Here is a 25,889-nt window from a genome sequence, read left to right as displayed (position 1 = left end):
ATTATTTTTGTATTACAATCATTAATGAACTATTTTAAAAAATTCTTACTTGAACTTTTTTGATATTTTTGTACTATCTTATTTTGACTTAGCTAAACAGTTCAACCAGGTTTTTTTTAATGGACAACACACAGCAAAATGATTCCTTAAGTCTGCATGGTTTTTAACTATAAAATTATAATACCTTATGAAATCAATCCTCTATATGGCCTAAGTTTCAAAATGACAAGTCTTTTTTAATTTAAATATCCCCCAAATGAAACAAAAAATAGAGAAGTTTTTTCGGAATTACTTTTAAAATAATTCTTAGTTGTAACAGCTTTTTATGTTAACTGGAAGTGTAACATACAGGTGAAAGTGAAAAATTAATATTTCAGACCCATAGCATGGATTTCACATGTACTTTATAGTTTAGCTTTTTAAAGAGTTTTGTCATTTAGTCTCTATTGGTATAATCTACCAGTGTGTCTCACAACCCCTCGTTCTTTTTCAATTTTCTTGAGATACTGTGGCCAAATAATTCAGCACCTAATGTTCCCTATTTTGGTGATGAACCATTCCATAGTTAACTAGGTTGGTTCTTGAGTGAAGATGCACCATTGCTGGACTGAAGTCTGTTGCTAGATGCATACATAAAGTCTTTCTCTCAGGAGCTTGCACTCCGCTGACATTGACTTCAAGAACCTGTGACATCTACCTCATCAGTGAAGCATTGGAATAGAACTTTAATGGTGGAGATTTAAGATCCAAGAAAATTAATTCAACCCCATAAAATTTCTGTTTGAGAATATCATGTTGTTAGAACTGCTGAAATGCCTTTTTGCATAGGATGTTTCTCAAATTCGAGAGTGACGTAATTCGAAGTGGAAGCATAGATATTTCTGCATTCAGTCAGATTTCTTGAGGAGACAGTTTTATGGCGTTGTTATTCATATGTTTTTATGTTTACAGGTATTCAACTTAATGAGTATTTACCAGAGGTGAAAGACTTACTACAGGCGGAAGAACTTGGAAACTTAAAGAGCAATCCTTATTTTGAATTTGTTTTGAAAGCAAATTATGAACATTATGTCCAGGGGCAAATGTGATTTCTGTTTCAAAAGCGTTAAATGTATCTAATGAATTCTATCAGTGTATAAATTTGGAGCATTGTATTGAACATGTTTAAAAGTTTATAACTAAATAGTATGTTGTTTCTTTTGTACTCTGTTTGGAAACTGCCATAAAATCTTTATGCCTTTGTGGAGTTTTGGTCTTCTGTTTCTGCAGTAGTTGTTTCCTTTTTCACTCTGAAAAATCTCTCTTAATCCTAGAAATACCGTTTAGTATTGTTTGGTTGTCATAATTGTTGAAAGTTGTTTTTAATATTATTTTTTTAAACACTCTATTGTGAGTCATGAAAACTTAGGTTTTTATCCTGACTCTGGGTTTCCTTTTTTTTTTTTTAAGCAATTGGGGTTAAGTAACTTGCTCAAGGTTACACAGCCAGTTATTTCTGGGTGTGGTGCTAAGTATCAGAGCCTGGATTCAATCCCCAGGTCATCCCATCACTGGGGCGGGTGTTCTTACTCGCTGTGCTACCTGGCTGCCCCTCTGGGTTTCCTTATTTCTAAAATGAGGAATTAGTATAGACTTCTTTCCACTCTAAAATTCTGTTGTAGTACACCTGGAAGACAATTTGGGGCATCTGGTATATGCTTTTAAGGATAAAATATCCAGAGATGTAAAAACCTTACAGAATTTTTTGGGTGTTTTTTTTTTAATTATTCAAAGAGAGGCCTAGTTTATATAGGATTGGTGGCAAAACTGAAATGGTTTCAAACTTTTTCACCTAGTAGTTAAAATTAAGAAATATTTAAATGGGTCTTCACTAAATTTGAGATGGATGATCAAATTAAATGTAATTCTGTTTAGTAAAAGAGTAACCTAAACCAAAGCCAGCCCATAAGCCATCTTGCCCTCAAAACCAACACTTTTAGTGTGGGATCCACCCTAGATCTAATGCACCTTTATTCTTTACACTGTATATAAAATTGTTCACACATTTGCCCAAAATGATGGTTAATCATTGATCTTGGTTTTCCTTCTCTGATAACAATTTAATTTAACTTAGAAGGTGAAGGTAGTAGTTAGAGAACTGTTTTATTCTGACTGATGTCATCAGACAATCTTTGTCTAACAGATGGCTTAACAGCTAGAGACTGCATAGGGAGTTGTTACCATATCTATACTTTGTGGTTCTCTGGCAGGATGCCTGCTAAAACAACTTGATCCAACAGCAGAAAAGGTTATAAGTTAAATTAGTTGAGGAGAGATTGGTTCTTAGTTCTATAAAATACAGCTGTCTTTTCTTCTCTTCACCTTGAGTAATAGAAGCTTATGTATTAAAAGACAATGTGTTTAGAAGAATAGGCTAATGATGTGATGGCTAAGAAAGGACAGATATGCATTAGCAACCTAGAGAGAGTTATCTCACAATTTTATTCTTCTAGTTCCTTGTTGACAACTTGCAAATTAGAATTTGGCATATATCAGAGCTCCCCAAATTAAGCATAGTTTAAGTGTGGGGTTTGGGAATAGAGGGATAACAACGACTTGGAAAAAAGAAGGCAGTTTGTCAACTGTCCAGTGTTAATACGAACATTGAATTTCTGACTGTTAATTATTTATGATGTTAGTACTTAATTCTGTCACTCAATACCACCCCCACCCCTATGACTCTCTAAAAAACTAAGTTGTAAAACAGTTGTTTGCATTGATGGAGGGAGTTCATCACCCAAGATACATACACTGATAAAATTCCAAGTCCAGTACTCCCTCACCTCCCTTCCACTCCTGGGGCGGGGGGGGGGGGGGGGAATCTTGTTAGGTCAGGGATTCTTAATCTGGGATCCATGAACTTGTTTTAAAATTTTATTTTAAATATTTCAGTTGATTTATTTTAAAAATCCTTTATGTATTTTATTTATTTGAAAACATTCTGAGAAGGGGTCTGTAGGCTTTACCAGACTGTCAGGTCCAAGATACAAAAAAAAGGGTTAAAAACCTGTGTCAAAGGAATTCACATCAAACTACCCTTAATTATGCCAGCAAAAACCCAATTAGTAGCATCTCTTGAAACTATACAAAGAGAAGTTATAGTCAGTCTTTGTATTTGCGAATACTTGCTGATTTCTTGTATGGAAAAACATTTGAACTGTTCCCAAACAATAGGACTATCAAGATATTCTCAAAAGAATGGCAGACTTCAGCTCACCCTTTGTTTAAACAGTTTGCCAGTACAAGGCAGTGTGCTAAGTTATGGGGATATAAAGATGAAAAATAGCACAGTCCCTTCCCTCAAGGAGCCTACAGTTTAATAGAGGGACAAGACATTTACAAAAATGCAAGGTCAAATGTGATAAGGCAAAGGAGTGGACCAGACAAAATGCTGTAAGAAAATTTGAGGGGAGAGATTACTTTCAGCAAAGGCAATTGAGGTAGACTATGGCACTTGAATCAGACCTGGTAGAATGATTTCGAAAAAAAGAATTGTAGGGGATGTGTTTCTAGACATGGAATACAGCTTTTATTTATATGAAGAAGCTTGAGGGGGCAAGACAAGATTGGAAAACAGCTGGTAGTGCAGTTTATAATGTCGAGTAAGTTAAGGAAAATAGCATGGAAAGGCTGCATTATGTGCAGTCTGCATTATGGAAGGTTTTAAATGCCAGGATAAGGAATTTGGGTTTTCTCTTTTCCTATTGATGCTCCCATCCCTGCTATACCTATACCTCTTTTGTAGCTGAACCCCTCAAAAAGGCAATCAGCAACTGGTGCCTCCATTTTCCTCACTCTTTTTTTAACTGCATTTCAGCTTCTGACCTTATTCCACTGAAACTCCTCTCTCCGTGCTTAACAATGATCTCTTAGTTGCTACGGCCTTTTCACAGCCCTCATTCTCTTTGACCTCCCTGCAGTTTGTGACTTTCTTCTCTAGGTTTTCAGGACACCACTGTCTCCTGGTTCTCCTACTTATCTGACCGCTCCTCAGTGGTTAGATCCTTTCCTGGATCCTTATCCAGATCATACCCTGTTACTGTAAGTGTTGCTCAGGCTCTCTTCTCTTCTTCCTCTATGCTACTTCACTTGGTGATCTCATCAGTTACCATGGAATTTTTTTTTTTTGCTTTTTGGAGGGGGGAGGGCAGGGCAATTGGGGTTGATTTGCCCAAGGTCACACGGCTAGTAAATGTTAAGTGTCTTGAGGCTGAATTTGAACTCAGGTCCTCCTGACTCCAGGGCAGGTGCTCTATTCACTGTACCACCTAGCTGTCCTGCTTCTTCTTTTCTTACAGCACAAAAGTATTGTGTTACATTCATGTGCCACAGTCTGCTTAGTTATTTTTCAATTAATGGGCATCTACTCTATTTTCATTTCTTTACTACCTCTTCCCATTGGATTTAATTACCATCTTAATTGGGACAATTCTCAAATCTACCTAACTTGCCCAGACCTCTGCTGTGACCTCCAATCTCAATTCCAACTGCGTCTCAGAAACCTCAAGCTGGATATCCCATCTAGTAGACGTCGTAAACAAAACAACTCATCATCTTTCCCCCCTCAATCCTACCCACAGTATTCCATATTACCATAGAAGACAACACCATCCTCCTAGTGCTCAGGCTCACAGCCTAGGAGTCCTCCTTGGCTTCTCACTGTCTCATTCTTTCGTATCCAATCTGTTGCCAAGGCCTGTTCTCCCCTCCGATGCTGCCAGCGCTCTGGTGCAAGCCTATGTCATGTCACACCTTTATTGTGATAGCCTGCTAGTGGGTCTGCCTGCCTCAAGACTCCCCACTCCAACCCATTCTCCATTCAACCACTGAAGTGGCTTCCTAAAATGCAGACCCCACTATGTCTCTGTCTGACTCAATAGACTCCGTTGACTTCCTGTTGCCTTCAGGAACAAACCCCAAATTCTCTGGCATTGAAAGCCTTTCATAACCTGACCCCCTTTTACCTTTCCAGTCTTCTTATACCTTACTCCTCTCCACATCTTTGATACAGTGACACTGGCCTCTTGGCTGTTCCATAAACAAGATCCTCGTTTCTGCTTTGGGCATTTTCTCTGACTGTCTCCCAATGCCTGGGATGCTCTCCTTCCTGATCCTCTATTGACTTCCTGGTTTCCTTTAAATATCATCTACAATCCCATTATTTTACAGAAAGCTTTTCCTAATTCGTCCTTAATTGTAGTGCCTTCCCTCTTAATTATTTCCTTTCCTTTATATAGCTTGTTTGTACATATTTGCATGTTGTTTCCCCTGTTAGACTGTGAGCTCCATGAGGGCAGGGAGTGTCTTTTGCCTCTTTTTGTAAACCCAATGGTTAACACAGTGCCTGGCACATAGTAGGTGCTTAATAAATGTTTAGTGACATATGCTGTTTTTTTTAACAGAGGCTTAATTTGAACTAGGTTCTAAGTACTTCTTAGCTTTCCAATACAAAGGGATCTTTAAATTTCATTACCATTACAGGGGTATCTGTTGATGGCTCAATTATCAATAATAATTTTTTAACCTAAAAATATTCCCTTCTGATCTTTTTAAAAATTTGATTTTTATTGATGTCTTTTGCTTTTTATATCATCTACATTTTCTTCTATATCTATAGCCATCCCTTACAACAAAGAAACAAAATCAGCAAAACCAATCAATGCTTTAAAAAACATCTGATCCTCACTTCTGCCAAGGAGCAAGAGGAGGCATCTTCTTATTTCTTTCCTTTGGCATCAAACTTAGTCCTATTATTTAACAACATTCATCTTTTCAGTTACATTGGCTTTTGCTGTTTTGTATATTTTTCCCTAGCTCTGCTCACTCCACTCATATCAATTCATAGAAATCTTTCCATGCTTCTCTTTATTCATCTTGTTCTTAATTTCTTTTTTTTTTTTGAGGGGGGAAGGGCAAGGCAATTGTAGTTAAGTGACTTGCCCGAGATAACACAGCTAGTGTGTCAAGTGTCTGAGGCTGGATTTGAACTCAGGTCCTCCTGACTCCAGGGCAGGTGCTCTATTCACTTCACCACCTACCTGTCCCGCTTCTTCTTTTCTTACAGCACAAAAATATTGTTACATTCATGTGCCACAGTCTGCTTAGTTATTTTTCAGTTAATGGGCATCTACTCTATTTTCATTTCTTTACTACCTTAAAAAGTGATGCTGTTATCTTGGTGTATTTAGACTTTTAAGTGATATCCTTGTAGTATACCCCTAGCATTGGAATGTCTTAAGTCAAAGGCTATGGATATTATATTTGCATAATTACAGTTTTTCCTCAAAAATGGTAATACTAATTCACAGTTCCATTAACAATGCATTAATTTACCTGCCTAACAGCCCTTCCAAAGCTGACTTTGCATTTTTTATCACTTTTGTCAATTTGTAGGCTTGGAAGTGAAAATTCAAAAAGTTGTTTTGATTTGTATTTCTCTTATTATTAGTGATTCAAAGCATCCTTTCATATGGTTGCTAATAGTTTGCAACTCTTTTGAGAACTATCCTTTGACTACTTTGCCCAGTAGTTTTTAACAGTGACTTTTTAAAAAAATTAAGTTAGATTTAAATACTGGAATTCAGAATAATTTTTATGTTTATTTAATTTCTAAAAGTTGGATCAGGGTGGTACCTTATGAATCCAGTTTTTTAAAGTTAATTATTTTCTAGGGTCAATAATATTATATTTTATCCCTGGAAAATTATAGATGTACCAATTCTCTCTTCCACAGCTCCAAAATCAGAAATTTATCTTTTATTTCTTCCTTCTTTGTTTTTATTTTTTTTCTTATTTCTAACATTTAGCACAGTATAAGCACATGGTAAGTGTTTAACAAATGCTTGTTGATTGATTATATCTTCACTCAAGTAATGCTGGTAATATATTTAAATTCTCTTATAAAACATTGAGTACCCATTCTTACATAGGAACTTTCTATAAAATAACACCATAGAATTTACTTCTGCTAAAAAGGAATACCTATAAAGGAATTCTCTCAGATGTATGAATAAATTAGAAATTATGATAAACATTTAGTGTGATCCTATTCTGTAAATGCACAGTTACATATAGATATTTCTACCATGAAGTATAGTTTTCGAACCTGTAAGGTGGTTATTTTGGGACCTTATGCCTTTGAGAGCTTTTTAATGCTCTCAGAAATCCAAGACTTCTTTCTGTGGCAATAAGCAGGGAAAATATGGTGTGGACATAAAATAAATCAGCCCAAAGAACTCTGATGAATACTCATAAGAATGGGGGTTAAAAGGTAGTGGAGATCTTGGATTGAGCAACTGAGATAGGAAAGATTAGGGTAGGGTTTGTTTTTTTATTTCTTCCCCCCCCCTCCCCACTCTTTGGAGGGCAGTTGGGGTTAAGTGATTTGTCCAAAGTCACACAGCTAGTTTTTTTGTGTTATGTGTCTGAGGCCAGACCTGAACTCAGGTCCTCCTGACTCCAGGGCCAGCTCTATTCACTTCTGTCACTTAGCCACCCCAAAGCAGGGTTTTAGAAGTAAGTTAAAAGAACTTTTTTGAAATCTCACTATCTCAATATAAAGTGACTTTTATTGTCATACAGTTTGGGCATGCTAAAATGGTTTTTGTTTAAAATTTGAATATATTTTCTCTTTTTGGGATCTGTAACATACCATACAGTCCTTAAAGAATTTATGTCTACTATGAATATCAGAGGCTGTTTGTTAGAACTAAGATCTAGCACAACTGGTTTTAATCTTGAAATTAGTGAAAGAGTGCTTTTACATGCCTCCAGTTTCCCCAGTAATTTGAGCAAAGGTAAAATCCACCCCACCATGGAGATCAAACACTGCCCTATTGAAATCTGACACCCTTGTCTGTGTTGTGGCTGAGCACTGTGAAAATATTGGTTTAGCCCCACCTGCCCGTTCCTGGACATTTTAATCCCGAAGGATACATAAAGAAAAAATAACTTTTCCTATATGTCACCTTAAAAGTCATTCAGTTAAACACTAAGCATCTTAATTGAAGTGCTTGACATGTGCTTTTGAAAAAGGTATTTTAAAAATCCCTCTAATTTTCAGGTGCCATAGACAGATTCCATCATCCCAAAACATCAGATACTTAATTCAGATGTTATACCTATTGATGTTTTATTTTTTTATAAAGCCATTCTAGTAATTTGCAAGAACATTAATCTCAACTGGTTTTTGGTCTTTGTAAGGGAAGATAATCAGAAATAAAGCACAATGGAAAAGGGAGGGAGGGGGAAAGATTGCTGTTCTGTTTGCATGATCAAATTTTAAGATTTCCACAGAAGCAGAGATGAGCCAGCCTCAGGTGAAAGAACAAGCAACCAAACAGGAAAAGGGAAAACCCAAGTCATTTGACTGTCTGTCATACACCTTTACTAATTTGGTGTGAAATGTAAGCAAAAGATCTTTAGTTTTTTGCCAAGTCTCCATCTTCTTGTCAAGCATGGTAATGTTGGTAAAACTGTAACTCAACTCCAGTCAAGCTTGTCATTCATTCAGAATTATTGAGAATCTACTATATGCACAGCAATCTTTGCCTCTCTTCTTAAATTTATAATCTAGCTCCTTGAATTACTCAACATATTCGAAACAACTGGAAACTGTCAGCAAGCGTTCATGCAATGCAAATGTGTCATGTATTTGTTGAACTGAGTCATTAAAAAAAAAATTCAAAATGTAATTGCTATGAGAGTACAAAGTGAGTGAGCTGTCATTTTGGAGTATCTCTTCTCTCTCCCCCTAGCCCCAGCACAATATCCAGGGCTTTCCATGAATTTACTTAGCTATTTATTGAACAAATAGAATAAAGTTAGTAAAGGAAGCTTCTTGAAAAATGTGGACTAGGTCTTAAAGCTATATTTATTTATTTATTTTTGGCTTTTGGAGGGCAATTGGGGGTAACTTGCCCAAGGTTACACTGCTAGTTTTTTGTGTGGGTGTTAAGTGTCTGAGGCCTGAACTGAACCCGGGTCCTCCTGACTCCTGGGCTGGCGCTTTACTCACTGCGCCACCTAGCCACCCCTTAAAGTTATATTTAGGGAGAGTGGAGAGGACAGGAGAGTCTCGGTAAAGTAACAGGCATATGAAAAAAAGCTAACTTTTTAAAAAAGCATATAGATAAGGGAGGAAAGGTGAAGGGTATTCAGGCTGGAGTGGGGGAGACAGTATGAGGGAAGAATGGAAAGTAGGGTGGGAGGGAGGGTAGAGTAGGGTAGGGAGCTTCTAGGTTAGAGCAGAAGGGTCCCTCTTGGGGAGTACCAAGACATGAAATTTTAGAAACATTGCCAAACAGAACCTCTGTGGAGCATACCCCACACCCACATGGCTGGCCTTTATTGATAGTTCTCAGATGTTATCCAGAGAGTACCACCTCACTCAGGGACAAGCAGTCTACTGCTCCTAAAATTGTACATGTATGGATGAGCAACTCCACAGATACCCATCAAGCCTGTTCTTTTAAACCAGGCATTTAGCAGATCTGTAATGGAACTATTCGAATCCCCTACCTATTAGGCTTGGTTAGAGGCCAATTAAACCAGCTTCAGTCATGTGAGGCAGAAGGAAATCCCTGAATAGGTTGTTCTCTTCCTCTCAGCATCTCTGAGGTGTCTGTGGCTCTGGTAACTGATTTCCATTAGCTTTTGCATGTTTTATTCATAAGCAAATGTAATGTACTTTTGAAGCTGACTCTAAATGGACTTTGTCAGCTAGAAAGACCTTACTACAGAGTTAAAGTTGTGTTACTATAAGTTAGACTTTTAAAACTCCTTCCCTCTTCCCCTCCCCCATTGAAATTTTAAAAAAGTTAGCTATTGTTTGAAAGCAAATTGCTTACCATCCCCACAGGACCCAAACTAGTCATTCCCTTAAAAAGGTATATTCCAGTTTTCTGGCAGGTTACCTTTTCTGAATGTTTCCATTTCCCTTCCATAGAATTGAATAGGAAAGAGTTAAGAATGGACTGTACCTTTCTTCATTCTCTTGACCCATTTAGCCAGCACTAAATAATTGGAAGGCTTAAGGAAGAGAAAACTCCTTGAAGAAATGGAGGAAAGAACAGCATTCTGTAAAGCCACAGAAACTTCAGAACACTATTCCTTTGGGTTCCCTCATCTCTATTTTAAGCTGATTTCTTTTGCCCTTGACCATGTAGAGGAATAGATGATGTTGAATGGAAGAGAGTGCATAGCATTTGATTTTCTATCCCTCCCTAAGAAAAGCCACACCTGTTCTAGTATCTGATCTCTGACAAATGTGAAATGCTGCTATTTCAGTAATGAACCAGAAACTCTACTGTTGGAAAAATAAATAATTCCAGAATGTTTGTCCACTGCTCAAAAAGCCACTGACAGCCACCTCTGAGATTTAAGAATAAATAAGACACTCAAATCTTCCTTCTGTCAGGCTACTATTGCTGCTTTAGTTATCAAAAGAAAAGTGAGACAGTCACCACCAACTGTGCCTGTAAACTCTACTAACCTCGAATTAGTACCGGACCTCCACTTTGACATAAGTAAATTCAAATCCATTTAGAAAATTGAAAAAAAAATAGTTTCTAGCATATCAGAGATATAAATAGACTCCATTGCCCCAGACTCTAGGTATATGGTAACTCTCCAATGCATCCTGGCAAGTGGCCTGGCTGCGCAGGGATGGGAATCATCCTCTATATATAAAGCTGATTTTACATAGCCTTTTGGAGTGGCAAAAACAAAAAGACCAACACAAAACAAATCCAAACTGCTGGACCATAATTGTATTCCCTTTTAATCGTGAAAGGGGCGGGGGTGGTGGTGGTGTGGGGAGACAAAGATTCCGAGTAGTAGCATTTCCCTCATCATTTATCCTTGCCTTCCTCTTCCCGCCAGTAAACTCCCTGCTTCACACTTCCAGTTCACCTGTCCTGGAGTAGTGAGACTAGCTTAATAGCTCAAGGCCATCTCCGAATAAACTCTCAGCTGCACAACAGAGTCTCCAGGGTCAGGGCAGTGCCAGGAAGGGACCCCCTCCCCCAAACACACACACACACACACACACACACACACTCCTAGACTGAGAGAGAAGAACAGGTCCTTGCTGGACTGTGTCCCTGCCCTGGGACTGTGTAGGGACCTTGTGTGGCCTCTGGCCCTGGGACCCCCCCTTGCTTTCTCTCGGCGTCTCCTCACATCTTGTGGTCAGTTGTTCCCGGACCAAACTGCGCGTTTGTTCTCTGACAGCTGCACATACTACTGCCTGAATCTCCCCTTGGGGTGGGGTGATGGAAAACCAATGGAGTGGCCTTGTTCCCTTGCTCTCAGGCGGATGAACTCGCAGGAGGCATCCCGGGACAGCAGCTGTTCATTTCCCTTCTCCTCATACCCCCATCACTTACACACCGCCTCCTCCCTTCTCCCAAGAGATGTCATTCAGTAAGGCTCGGTGGGGTGTGAAAAGGAACAAAAGTGGGGGTTGCACCTAGACGTCGGGGGCCCATCCTTCATATTTCCTCTATCCCCAAATCCAACCAAACCCATCTTCTCAATTTCTGCTTTATGTTCATAGCCATTTATTGATCAGGGATGGGAAACACCCCAGTACATACACGCGGGTGCTCACATACGTGCCCACCAGTGTACTCACGTGCACACCCCTCTTGTTTCCCCTCCCTCCGAACTGACCCTCTCCCCTGCCCCCAACTCCACTGACCAGTTGGAGGGGCGGATTGGGGAGGAGCTGCAAGCCCGGGGAGACACTCCTTATACGGCCTGGCCCGTGTTACCTGGGCCAGGGCCAGGGTTCTCCTTCTTTGGGCAGAGCTTGGGGGTTGGGGGCCAAGGCCGAGGGACCGGAGGGGAGGGGGCTCTTAGTGCCCAACACCCAAATATGGCTACAGAAGGGTAAAGGCATTCCTGCGGGTCTGGTGGGGGGCGGGGAGCGGAGAGTCCTGGGCTACATAAAAACCTGCCCGGGGGGCTGCAGACCCACCACACCCGGCAACTCCAAGAGAAGCGCCTCCCGCGGCATACCCAGGGGCCCGAGTCGGAGCTAAGAGGAACCAGCAGCCAACCCACACAGGTAGGGAAGGAGAGGAGGGAGAAAGGAGGCAAGAAAGGGGAGGAGAACCAGGGTGTGAAGGAGGGAAAGTGGGAACAGTTTCTAGTGGAGAGACCAACAATCAGCCTAGCTCAGGACCGCCCTCCAAACTGTCTCCCACTTATCAAGTACACAGAACCGCTTCTTCCCAGCTCTGCTTACGTCGAACCCCATCCTACCCCGCTTCAACCGGCTTTCAACAACTTCCCAAGGGCCCATTCCCCAACTTCACTTCATCTCCGATTCGGCTTTCCCTTCCATCCCAGATTTAGTTGAAAAAGAATCTATCCGTCTCAGGGACTAGGACCTTCCTCTTGAAGTTCCACCAGCAGTTAGGAAGCAGAGACTCTCTCCTAAACCGAGTTCCAGGTCCAAAACGAGGAAGCCAGCTGAGCTGGACAAAAAAAGAAGGACGGTGTCTTCCTTAATCAGCCTTCACTCCCCACTCCTAGGGGAACAGTGAGAGGATAGTGATTTTTTACATCTAAGCCTTTTGGATTTAGAGAGTGAGATTTTACAGGGAGCTCCACTTAGTCACAGCTGCTAGAACAGCGCGACAGCCGGCAAGGAACGCGGGTGGGGAGAATTCTTCAGGCAACACAGTTAAACAGAGAGCTTCCTGAAAAGATGATTTGGGGAGGTAGGAGGGGGAAATTCAGCTCCCTTCTCCAACTCTCCTCTGTACCTAGGGTCAGAGGAATCAGATGGAAATGTCCCACCTGAAAGGATTGAGATGGCTTGTTTTTAAGGTCCCTTCTAGCTGTAAATCTATGAACCAGTGATACGAAATTTCGTCTATTTTTAAAGGTTTTCAAACGATCTGAGCTTCCATCTATATCTGTGTATAAAAAGGGCATATGGACAGGTTTACTTTAATAAAATCTTCAGTCTGAAATAATTCAGCTTTATTAATTCAGGGGGGCGAGGAGAGAAAGATTGGATCTCTACTGACTCTGGATCATAGGTCTTGAAAAAGGTACGATAGGCACAAATCTACACATTACAGGGTACTTCAACTCAGTCCCAGTGTGGTCAATTAATTAAACCCCTGGGCTCCTAACGATCGAAGGAAACAAAGTAATTCAGCTAAAGTGTACAGCTAAAGTGTACTTAACTGGAGGGCAAGACGCAGTACACTACTACTGAGCGAGTGCCTACGAGGAACATAGTGGCCTTTTTGAATCGACCACGTCTCCCTGCCCTACCAGCCTGGATGAGTGCTGGCTCATGGTCCCAATTCGGCTTCTGTCCGTGGGACCAGGGACGAGGGCAGCTGTTGGAAAGAGGATGGAAACACAGTGCACTACCATAGGGCCTCTTTTTGCAGAAAACAGACACCATGTGCGACGAAGATGAGACCACCGCCCTCGTGTGCGATAATGGCTCTGGCCTGGTGAAAGCCGGCTTTGCCGGAGACGATGCCCCCAGGGCAGTGTTCCCCTCTATCGTGGGCCGCCCGCGTCATCAGGTGAGACCTAATACACCAAACCTTTTCCCTCTTCCCCAATGCAGATAGGTGTTGCAGGGGAGGAAGGGGGTAACGGGGATGAGGGATGGGGTGATGTGTTGAAAAACAGAACCAGCCTTGTTTTACGGAGGTGCTGTCCCTCTGAAAGCACCAATCCTGTATATTCCTCAAAGTACTAGCATCCAGCCTGTGAGGACAACGGATACTGAGGAAATAGCTCAGGAACTTAAATCAAGAGATATGGGTTCGAATCCTGGCTCCGCCACTGACTATCTTAATGATTGGGTCAAGTAAAGTCTGTGAGCTGCAGTTTCCTCCTCTGTAAAATGGAAGGTGGAGCAGCTAGGTGGCGCGGTGGATATTGTGCCAGGCTTGGAGTCTGGAAGACACGAATCCAAATTCAGCTTCAGACACTTATTAGCTGTGTGACCCTGGGCAAGTCACTTAACCTTATCTCCGTTTCTCTCATCTGTAAAATGACCTGGAGAAGGAAATGGCAAACAAACCTCTTCAGTATTTTTGCGAAGAAAACTCCAGATGGGGTCACGAAGAGTTGGACACTACTAAAACGAGTCAACAAGAAGAACAAAAATGGGGGTGCCAAATTATAATCGTGCCAAATACCTCTTGGGGTAGTACTGAGGAAAGCACTTTGTAAAACCTTGAAGTGCTATGTAAATGTCAATTCTTCTTTACCTCCTTCAGCTCCACCTCAGACTCTTTTATGGGATTACTAGAAAGAAATGACTCAGTTAGTTGAGAGCTTCCCTCTCCCCAAGACTTTCCTACAACACGGGATAGCTGTCACTCCAAAGCTCATTTTTTGAAGCCTAATGCTTTCCCCCCTTTTCTTCTCTTCCTGTACCCCAGGGCGTCATGGTGGGTATGGGTCAGAAAGATTCCTACGTGGGCGACGAGGCTCAGAGCAAAAGAGGCATCCTGACCCTAAAGTACCCCATCGAGCATGGCATCATCACCAACTGGGACGACATGGAAAAGATCTGGCACCACACCTTCTACAACGAGCTCCGCGTGGCCCCCGAGGAGCACCCCACCCTGCTCACCGAGGCTCCGCTCAACCCCAAGGCGAACCGCGAGAAGATGACCCAGATCATGTTTGAGACCTTCAACGTCCCGGCCATGTACGTGGCCATCCAGGCTGTGCTGTCCCTCTACGCCTCCGGCCGTACCACCGGTAAGAGGTCGATCCATCCCGGCTAGAAACAGGCCTGGACCTGGCCCGGAAGGAACTCCTCCATACTTAGAGTGACTGGCCCCTCCACCCTCGCTTTTGGGCTCACTCTTCACTCACTAGCTAGCCTTACTGTCTAGGTCCGCCCCCTCCCACTTGCATTTCTCACAGACAGGATACCTGCTTTTACAAACACATCCTGGCCCACAGTCACAGCGCCTCCAGACTCTCAACACTGGCCCAACTATCTACCAAATACTTGCTATGTCCTTCTCCCTCTGCTTGTTTCCGCAGTTCTCTCCCTCCAGCTCACATCAACTCCCCTCCCCCTACCAGACATGTCAGATTAGCAAGGGCGCTAGGTGCATGCACCGTTTAAAACCATCAGACTACATACTCCGCCTTTTTTTTTTTTTTTTTTAGTAAAATGGCACCTAAAGTGGCTCCATAGATCCAGGATACTACTGGGCAACTGCCTTTACCCCTAAGGAAGTTATCAAGCCCATACCAAATTCCAGAGTGACATTACTGGCCTACTTAGGTACACATCCTACCCTACTGTTTAGTAGCTCCCTCTCTCCCCCTTCGCAGTGCCTGAGGCAAACCCTGAGCTCTGAAGTGAAGGAAAATGTTTATAGTAGTTTTCCGTATCTCTGCTGCATTTGGTGTGTGTGTGTGTGTGTGTGTGTGTGTGTGTGTGTGTATGGGGGGGTGCGCATGTGCGTGCGTGGGCGAGTAGTAAGTTTATGTCATTCTTCACTCAGGTCTGTTAAATCCTCTTCAATCTTTCCCCTCTACTAGGTATTGTGCTGGACTCTGGCGACGGTGTCACACACAACGTACCCATCTATGAAGGTTATGCGCTGCCCCACGCCATCATGCGTTTGGATTTGGCCGGTCGGGACCTCACTGACTACCTAATGAAGATCCTCACTGAGCGTGGCTACTCCTTTGTGACCACTGGTGAGCAGCAGTGGACACCAGAAGCCAAGGGGAGGGAGATCGGGACGGGGAATAAGGAATGGGAGTCAGCCAGGCCCTTGGAGTTACCCACAAGACTGGTTAGTAACTGCCGCCTCCTCCCTAGAACCCCTCCACCCCTAACAATAAGAAAGGACGAACTTTGCCAAGGCGGCAGCCGTACCTAACCAGGAGTGAGTCCTCGCCCCCACACATGCATTCAGCCTCCAGTGGTCCAGGGTTCTTATGCAAATAGGATGTGTAGATGGGCTTGTGAGTGTTCTCTGGGGTGTGCATTTGTGCCTTTCCATATCCCACTTTCTCCAGCTCACCCATCAGTGTTTTTTTCCTCCACTTGACAGCTGAACGTGAGATCGTGAGAGACATTAAGGAGAAGTTGTGCTACGTGGCCCTGGACTTCGAGAATGAGATGGCCACCGCGGCTTCCTCCTCCTCCTTGGAAAAAAGCTACGAGCTGCCCGATGGTCAGGTCATCACTATCGGCAACGAGCGTTTCCGTTGCCCGGAGACTCTCTTCCAGCCTTCCTTTATTGGTAAGACTGCTCTGGGACTTTTTCAGGGTCCACTTTGTCTAGAATCCAATCCATGATTGAACCAAATGGCTCACTTTGATTTCATTGTTTTGTTTTGTTTCTTCTAAAATTTTCTTTCCGCTTTTCTTCTCCTCCCCTTTCTACCTCTACTTCTCTTCCTTCTTCTCCTGTCTTTCCTTTGGTCCCAAGGTATGGAATCTGCTGGCATCCATGAGACCACCTACAACAGTATCATGAAGTGTGATATTGACATCAGGAAGGACCTGTATGCCAACAATGTCATGTCTGGTGGTACCACCATGTACCCTGGTATTGCTGACCGTATGCAGAAAGAAATCACAGCTCTAGCCCCCAGCACAATGAAGATCAAGGTAGGGTCCTAAAGGAGGCAAGAAGCTAATGGAGACTTTGTCTTTCTTAGTTAATTCTTAAATCTCCATATCCACTGAGCAATGATTCTTATCTAAGACAAGGAAAAACTCTAGGAGTTCAGTACTTCTCATCTACATAGTTTCTCCCCCCCACCTCAGGACTCCCCTCTCCACCCATTCTTTCCTTATTTTGTCTGATCTTTGTGATTTTGTGATCTCTTCTAGATCATTGCCCCTCCTGAGAGGAAATACTCTGTCTGGATCGGTGGTTCCATCCTGGCCTCCCTGTCCACCTTCCAACAGATGTGGATCACCAAACAGGAGTACGATGAAGCTGGACCCTCCATTGTCCACCGCAAATGCTTCTAAACATGTTTACAAGACCAGTGTGCTCACTATTCTCAGGATGACGGATGTTGTTAAGTTGCAGGTGGTTGAGCTCTTGCAACAGTCAAATAACTATGGCATTAACATTTCTCTTATTGTTGCTGCAAACCCCCAATTGACACAACATTTGTAAAGTGTATATAAATTAATTTATTTTATCTTGTTTTGTTATTTTTAAAACAAAACCCTGCGGAAATGGAAAACTTCAAGAAGCATTAAATTCAGTCATTCTGTCAAGTCCCATAAATCTTGTCCTTTTATTTATTTATGGAGGGGGAGTGTTGGGGGAAGAGAGTGATATTTTTCGCTTTGTTTGGACAGGACATCCACCTCATTTGTTTGCTTTAACAAATTTCACACTATTGAATAATCATGCTCAGTTATTAGGGTTATAAGATTTTCAAAGCAGTTTCTTCAAAATTAACACAACATATAGGTAATATTGGTATCATTCCCATTTTACAAATTAGGAAATTGAGCTCAATTCAGACAAGTTAAATGATTTGCCAGACACATACACACAATTATGGAATCATCATAATAAGCGAAGATTTTAATGTTCTGTGTTCTTTCTCCCACATCATTGAACAGTTTAAAGAAGGAGGAAGGTTGTCCCACTGTGCCCACTGTACTCAGGCCACATCAGTCCCATTGTGTTCAGTTTTGAGAGTGATAAACTGAAATACTTCTGAGATGGTTATCCAAGGTGGTGAGGGGACTAAAGACTATTTCTATAAAAACCCATTGAAGAAATTGGAGATGTTTATCTTAGAAAAGACTTAGGGACAAGGTGACACAATAGCTACCTTAAGTTTCTGAGGGCTGCCATATGGAAAAAAGAAAAAGATTGGCCTTAGGCAACCCTAGGAACTACACGTAGGAGTTGCATAGAAGCAAATTTAGATTCAGTGTAACTGGACCCAATTAGAATGACATGCTTCTTAGGAGTTGAGACTGTTTTTGCTTTTTATTTGTATGGTAGAAAATATTTAGTAAATACTTGTTGGTTGCTTGATTAACTGAAAGTAAAGAAAAACTTCTAATTACAATTAAAGATACCTCAAAGGGGCATCTAGGTGTCGCATTGAGCAGAGTGCCAGCCCTGGAGTCAGGAGGACCTGAGTTGGGATCCAGCCTCAGACACTTAACACACACACACACACACACACACACACACACACACACACACACAAACTTAGCCGTGTGACCTTGGGCAAGTTACTTAAATCCAATGGCCCTCCAAAAAGAAAAAAAAAATTAAAGATACCTCAAAGTATAATGGGCATGAGGAAGTGGGGTCCCTTTTACAAAAGGTCTTTTAACAGAAGCTGAAAGACTATTTCTCAGGTATGCTATAAAGGAAATTCTTTTTTAGAAAGAGATTGGATAGAAGCAGCTTGGGATGGTGGGTTGAATGCCACAGTCTGGAAGATCTACCCTCAAATTCCTACCTCTGACACTTAATAGGTATGTGACCAAAGGCAAATTATTTAACCTCATTGAGCCTTGGTTATAACATTTGTAAAATGTGACTAATAATTCCTGTAATATCTGTCTAATGGGATTGATTTAAGGATTAAATAAAATTATATGCATAAAGTGCATTGCAATCCTTAAATTGATATGTAAATGACAGCTACAGTTATTTTTATTTTGATTTCTGAGATCCCTTCTAGTCCTGATTCTGTAGAAAAGCTCCACCTTCAAGTCCTTCTTCTTAGTGTTCCTCTCTGGATCACATTCTTTACAGAGGCCCTTCTTGTACCTTAACAGGTCAGAGGTTAGCCTTGCTTAACATTGAAATAAATTTCTGAAATAAATCTTGTCTATGAGCAGTATGTGTGTCCAGGAACAAGCCTTATCTCCTCTCCAAGAGGCAGGAGAAAGCACTCCCATTTGCACAGGAGCTGACCATGGTGCTGTACGCTGCAAACTGATGAGAACATCTGAATGATTAACATAACCTGTTTCAGAACTGAGATCTGTTCAGAGTTCAGCTAACGTTTTCTTCTCCTCAATAGAAACCCCCCCCCACCTATCTTATATCCAGTTTACTTTCCCCCCCTTGTTTCCAATAATCACATGTTAAGCACCTATTATATGCCAGGCATCAGGTATATAAAGACAAATATGAAGCATTTCCTCCAAACTTACTATTTTAGATGGAGCAGTAACTTAAAAAAAAATTGGTCAAGGGTTTAAGTCATTAAATGATAGCACTAAAGATTACTCTATGCATTTAATATTCCAACTTTAATTTGGAAATTATAATGATCATTATATAATCAAAATAAAAAACCTCCTTGAATATCACCATGAAACACTGACCTCATGCCTATGTTATAGAAACTGAGAATTGAAGAGGTAGAACTACCAGCTTAAAATTTGTTTAGGACAACAGGTCATATGTGCACAGAAATAAACATTCATTAACATAGAGTAACTTGGGTGAAGTGTCCAATAACAGGAAGAGACAGTACAGTAATTCATAGGAGGGGTAGGATGAGGAATGTTGAGGATTGGCTTGGCTAGGTTAGGGAAAGCTCCATGGCAGAGATGGAACATGAGCTAAACTTTGAAGGAAGGGTAGGGCAAAGAGAGAAGTGGAATGGGGCAGTGGAGACAGAAAAAAGAGAGTGAGGAGAAAGGAGGGGAGCAGTAGTAATAAAGTTCAGAATATTGCAACCCAGCTAGAAAAGTAGAGGTTTTTTACCCTTTTGAAAATTCAGAATCTCGCAATTAGGAGAATATCTTACCAAAAATAGCATCAGGGGTTTCCTGCCAAATTCTCAGAAAGCTTATTATCCTCTGATTAGATGATATTGACCCAGACATAGCCATCAATGAGATTCCATAATTAAATATATACATGTGACTAGCACCCAGACATATATGCTACTTCTCTTTGAGCATTGGGCTTACAATCAAGAGATCTGAGTTCGAATCCTAGTTCTTGTGCTTACTAGTTGTATGACCCAAGATAATTCATTTTAATATCCGAATTTCCATTTCCTTGTCTGTTAAATGTGGGTAATACTTCTTGCACTACAATGATACAATACAACAAAGTAGGTACTAAGTGTCTACTGTGGGCAGAGCAATATTCTTCGTGCTAGGTGCTTAGGGAAATAAAAAGCTTAGATAAGATATATTCCCAGATCTCTAGGAGTTGTCCTTAAGGACAACATAAAACTATGATAAATAATACAATGACCACTAAGTGCCAACCATATGCAAAGTATTATAGTAGCATTATCATATAATTGTATAAAAGAATTACAAAACAAAGTGCAATGTGAAGTCTGAGAGGGTGCTTATTGCCAACTAGGGGCATCAGGAAAGTCTTTGTAGAAAAGGTAGTATTTGCATTAAGATTTAAACGTGTAATTCTTCAATAGACAAAAAAAGAGAGGGAGAATATTCTAGACATAGGGCACATTCTGAGCAAAGACAAGTGTGAGAAGGCAGAATACATCTGGGGGAAGTTGTCCAATTTGTCTGTATTGTAGAGTACACAGGGGGCAATAATGTGAGTACAACACCATCTTCAACAGCCTGTGAGAAAGATTATAGCTAAGGTCCAACTATTGACTTCTCAGTTCTGGAAACACAGTCCTCCCATTCAATTCTCTCAAAATAATAGCCAAAGTCTCTCAAGAATTCTCTTTATAATTTATAATCTTGCAGTATAAGAGTTATAACAATTCCCTCAGGAAAGAAATTCTCTTCATTTTCTTTCTGTCAGTATCTCAATGAGTCTTTTACTGTGACAGGTCACAGACTCCACTCTCCCTCTTCTAACAGACTCCTCATAGAATGACAGTTTAATGGTTACTCCGAGATTCCATTTCCCCTTAAAGATATAGTAACACTATCTATTATCTCTGTTGGTGGGGTTGTTGAAGCTGGTTATATTAAATATATCTGGAATGGTAACATTGTGGAAGGCCTTGAATGACAGGCATTGAAGTTTGAACTTTACTCCAGAGACAATAAAGGGTCATTGATTTTTCGATCAGGAGTGACATGGTCATATCTATCCATAGGAAAGATTATTACCACAGGATGATGGATATGAAGAGAGGGAAGGGGAAGACCTTTTAGGGAGCTATTTATTGGATTAATCCAAGCAGGTGATAATGAAGGCCTAGACTGGGGTCTTTGAAGGAGGAAAAGAGGAAGGGATTAGTTGCCACAAAGAACTGTTAAAAGGAAAACTTAAAATTTCAAACCTTAAAGTGCTACATAAATGTGAATTATTATTGAGTTCCCAAGGGCACCAGTATAGCAAATCCAAATACCATGAAAATTATTCAGTAGAATGTGAGAACTGAATAAAAAAGTGTTTGCCATCACAATCACCATAAAGTATAACTTAACATTCTACCCAGGTTAGGGGAAGGCCACAAATGAGACAAATTTATTTTAAGTTTAACGATATTTCAAGGAAAGCATAAATAATCATGATAGATTTACATACAGTCTTAGGAGTACATACACATACATGAATACATTCATATGCCTGCACAACCTGAATAATTAATATAGCCAGTAGCCCAGAAAATAATAGCTTTTCAAAGGGTGGCTAACCTGTTAAATTAAGCAAGTTTTTGCTCAAAGCACCAACCTAATTGTTAGGATTAAAGTATAGTTTATTTACAAGATAATGCCTCCCTCCCTCTGGGAATAATAAAGAAATGACTCATACAATGCTTTTATTTTATTTTTTAAACTGAAACTCCTCTTTGAATTTATGGAAGATTTCCACCAGTGGCAAATCACATTGTGTGGCCCATTCTGACATGAGCATAAGGGATGCTAATCTATTGATATCTAATCATATGTGGGAAAAAATTTAATAATGAAGTTTACACATAAATGGTGTAGCTAGATGGTACAGTGGATTGAGAACTGGGCTTGGAATCAGTAAGACTTATCTTCCTGAGTTCAAACCTGACCTCAGATACTTACTAGCTGTGTGACCCTGAGCAAGTCACTTAATATTGTTTGCCTCAGTTTCCTCATGTGTGCACCCCAAAACTGTGTGCAACAGAGATCCTTACCCAAATAATACACAGAGGCTTCTCAAGGTAGGAAGCAGAAAATAATGGTTTATTACAATCTCCAGAAAGGGCAACCCCTCCTTCTGACAAATAGTCAGGGAGGAGAAGTAATTTACAAAAGGAAATGGCGGTTATAAAGCCCTAATGCAGAATTCTCCCCCATCCCCCTTCTGACCCTTTTTTCCATTGGCTGGAAGTGAGGTGCCCAATCTAAGTGCAGCAATCTACCTCAAGTGCCAGAATAAGGAAACAGTAGACCACCCAATATACATTTGAGAAAGTACTTCTGTCCTTAATTTGGCATATCTTATGCTGAGGTGTCACCGAGAAGAGGGGTGAGTCTCTACTGCTCTGAGTTTTGAGTCCTTGCAAATGATGTGATTTCTGGTGAAGGGGAATTTGGGCCTGTTTCCCATGAAAAGTCTTACTGGATTTTAGAGTAGTCTGAGAAGTTTTTCCTCTCTCACTCACTCATCTGTACAATGAACTGAAGAAGGAAATAGCAAACCACTCTAGCATCTTTGCCAAGAAAGCCCCAAATGGGATCACAGAAGAGTTGGACATGACTGAAACAACTCCACAACAAAACTATATATAGACAGTTCCGAATGATCACACTGTCCTCTTAAATATTCTGACATTGTCTTTATGAAACTATCAAAAAGGGATGTTACTCAAACTTTTTAGGGCCCAACAGCCCATACTTAACTGTGGTCTTTGATAAACTCTGTTAACTCTTCCAAGCCTAGGACAAGGTTTGTAGTGCGACAAGGAGAGCATGGGGCACAAAATCGGGGTTCGTTCATTCAGCTAATTGGTCAACAGACTTTTCTTAAGCATCTGCTCTGCTCCAAGGCCCAGGCACTGAGATATGAGTCCGTCAAGAAATGCTCTCAAGAATTTAGTGATTTAGTAGGGGAGAGAAGGTAATATAATATAATATTTATAAATATATGTAGTACTTCATATGAATTATGGCAGTTGGGGTTAACAACTTTGTTAGGTCATTTCCTTTTTCAGGTGAGGAAATTAGGGCTAAGAAGTTGTGTCTAGCCCATTGTCACATGACTCTTAAATGTCAGGAGCAGGATTTGAATGCAGGTCTTCCTGACTCCTAGAACAAGACACTATATCTTCTAACTGTGGGCATTTCTCCTAGCTGTCTGCCATAGAATACTCTCCCTTATCACCTGAACTTCCTGGCTTCCTTGGTTTCTTTCAAGCCCCAGCTAAATTCCCACCTGCTAGAGAAAGCTTTTTCCAATGCCTCTCTTTTTTTTTTTTTTTTTTTTTTTTTAGCAATCGGGGTTAAGTAACTTGCTCAAGGTTACACGGCCAGTTATTTCTGGGTGTGGTGCTGAGTATCTGAGCCCAGATCCCAATGCCTCTTAATTCTAGTGCTTTCCCTCTGTCAGTTGTCTCCAATTTCTCCTGTGTCCTTACTGTACATAGTTGTACATATCTTGTCTTCATTAGACTGTGAGCTCTTTGAGAGAAATCATTGGCTTTTGCCTTTTTTGCATCCCAATTGCTTAGTCAACAGTGTCTGGTACATAGTAGAAACTGAATGAATCCTTATTGACCGACTGACTCTAAGTCCAGCATTTACGTGCTCTATCATACTATAATATGGAAGGTATAAGACAACTGTACACACAAATACAGCAATTTTGTAGGTGAGGTCCAAAGAAAGTTCAGTGACTGATTCAAGGAGAATGAAATTACTTGCAAGTAGGAGGAATCTTTCCACTGGACATACATTATTACTTGCTCAAGGTGAGTTAGGACACTGATGATTTCCAATCCCTATATATCCTTCATGATGATAATTATAAGTGTTGCCACAAGACTTGACATCCTAAGGATTTCCAATATAGGAATGAGAATCCCTACTGACATCATCTACCTTATACATCTACATTTTGTAGGAACATCTTTGGTGATTATGGTGTCTCCACTTTACTGTATAGCATTTCATATACTTGTTCATATATTTCCTTCTTGGCCCACCCTTTAGACAAAAAAGAGACCTAGTCTTATATGCAATTAAATGGATTAATGGTCAGCTAATACAACAGATAGCCACATTTTCATAGTAGAATGACATCTAAACAGTGGTATCTGCCCAACCAACCTTTTCTCAGATACAGCTGAGAGCTGTATTCTTTTTTGTTTTTTTTTAATTGATTTTTTTTGTCTTTATTAATTTGTTTGTTTACTTTTAGTTTACAAGATTCAGTTCCAGAATCCCTTGAGTTTCAAATTTTCTCCCTTTCCCTCTCTTCCTTCTCTTCCCCCCCCGATTTCGCCCCCCCCCCCCATGGCAGCATGCAATCAAGTATAGGATCTGCAAATACTTTCAAATTAGACATGAGTCAGGTTGTAAAGGATTGTAACCAATGGAATGAACAATGGGAAAGAGGAAACAAAACCAAACAAGAAAAAGAAAGAGAGCAGGTAGTTTGCTTCATTCTGCATTCAAACTCTGTTCTTTCTCTGAATGTAGACATCTCCTTCCATCATGAGTCTTTTGGAGTTGTCTTATAACCTTGCATTGCTGAGAAGAGTCCAGTCCATCAAAGTTGGTAGTCACTCATGAGAGCTATATTCTTTATGCATAGATATTTTAATTTCTATTACACTTTTTATGTGTGTGCTTTTACCTCCACAAACCCCATGAATATAAGGGATTTTGCATTATTTATCTTTGTACTTTTCCAAGAGCTAGTACAATGTTCTATAGTTGCTTCATAAGCATTGTATGAATCTCTTTTTTGTGGTGGCAAAGAGTTAGAAATTGAGGGAATGCCTATCAGTTGGGGAAATGGCTGAACAAGTTGTAGTATATGAGTGTAATGGAATACTATTGTGCTATAAGAAATAATAAGTAGGCAGATTTCAGAAAACCTTGACTTACATGAACTGATGCTGAGTGAAGTGAGCAGAACCAGGAGAACATTGTACATAGTAACAGCAGCACTGTGTGATCACCATCTATGACAGATTTAGTTCTTTTCAGCAATACAATGAACCAAGACAGTTCCAAAAGACTCATGATGGGAAATGCTGTCCACATCCAGAGCAAGAACTATGAAGTCTGAATGCAGATCAAAGCACACTATTTTCACTTTCTTTATCTTTTTTAGTGTTTTTCCCCCTTTTGGTCTGTTTCTTCTTTCACAACACGACTAATGTGAAAATGTGTTTAGTATGATTGCACATGTATAATCTCTATCAGATTGCTTATTGTCTTGGGGAAGGGAGAGGGAGAAAAATATGGAACTCAAGACCTTATAAAAATGCATATTGAAAACTATCTTTACAAGTAATTAGAAAAAATGCTATTTACATTAAAAAATAAATGTTGCATGAGTGAAAGAGAGAATTAAAAACAAATAATTTTATTCAACAATTTTTGTGAAATGACACCACAGTAGTTACTACAGAATCTGATTCTATAGAAATTCAAAAGAAAGTGCTAAAATTGTCAGATAAGTTGTTCAATTAAAAACATTTGCTCTCCTACTGGGAAATGTCTAAACAAATTGTGGTATGTGATAATAGCAATAACTAACATTTATATAGTGCCTGAAGGTTTGCAAAGTGCTTTATAAATGTTATCTCAGTTTGTCCTTACAACAACTGTTGGAAATAGATATCATTTTCCCCATTTTATAGATGAAGAAACTGAGGCAGGCAGAGGTTAAGTGATTTGCCCTAGGTCATATAACTATTAAGTGTCTGAGGCTATATTGAAGCTCTGGTCC

The 25,889-nt window shown here is 40.5% G+C and overlaps 2 protein-coding genes across 2 annotated transcripts in view; both read left to right on the top strand.

The window, feature by feature from the left end:
• NUP133 (nucleoporin 133) overlaps positions 1 to 8,732 on the top strand; it is an 80,463-nt gene extending 71,731 nt beyond the window's left edge. The window contains exon 26 of the mRNA XM_069064885.1: positions 952 to 8,732. Within this exon, the coding sequence (XP_068920986.1) occupies positions 952 to 1,088 (137 nt within the window). The 3' untranslated portion in view covers positions 1,089 to 8,732. The remainder of the gene's footprint in view (positions 1 to 951) is intronic.
• A 3,218-nt stretch (positions 8,733 to 11,950) lies between these two features.
• ACTA1 (actin alpha 1, skeletal muscle) lies at positions 11,951 to 17,306 on the top strand. Its single transcript, XM_069064884.1, has 7 exons — positions 11,951 to 12,109; positions 13,455 to 13,595; positions 14,466 to 14,790; positions 15,589 to 15,750; positions 16,110 to 16,301; positions 16,491 to 16,672; positions 16,898 to 17,306. Exons 2-7 carry the CDS (start codon positions 13,467 to 13,469, stop codon positions 17,039 to 17,041), a joined length of 1,134 nt encoding a protein of 377 aa, XP_068920985.1. The 5' UTR covers positions 11,951 to 12,109; positions 13,455 to 13,466; the 3' UTR covers positions 17,042 to 17,306.
• Positions 17,307 to 25,889: the final 8,583 nt, after the last annotated feature.

The sequence above is a fragment of the Petaurus breviceps genome, unplaced genomic scaffold (genome assembly GCF_028583685.1).
Source record: "Petaurus breviceps papuanus isolate PSGF00001 unplaced genomic scaffold, PetGlider_PUasm1.0 90650, whole genome shotgun sequence".
NCBI classification, from domain to species: domain Eukaryota; kingdom Metazoa; phylum Chordata; class Mammalia; order Diprotodontia; family Petauridae; genus Petaurus; species Petaurus breviceps.
The sequence above is the reverse complement of the archived record's forward strand: the minus strand, read 5'-3'. Positions and strand labels throughout refer to the sequence as shown.

Bases quoted from the DNA above. Each gene is read 5' to 3' on its own strand.
- ACTA1 (XM_069064884.1), top strand. From the start codon at position 13,467: ATGTGCGACGAAGATGAGACCACCGCCCTCGTGTGCGATAATGGCTCT. The intron at 15,751-16,109 runs GTGAGCAGCAGT...TCCACTTGACAG, and splicing joins CTACTCCTTTGTGACCACTG to CTGAACGTGAGATCGTGAGA. The intron at 16,673-16,897 runs GTAGGGTCCTAA...GATCTCTTCTAG, and splicing joins CCAGCACAATGAAGATCAAG to ATCATTGCCCCTCCTGAGAG.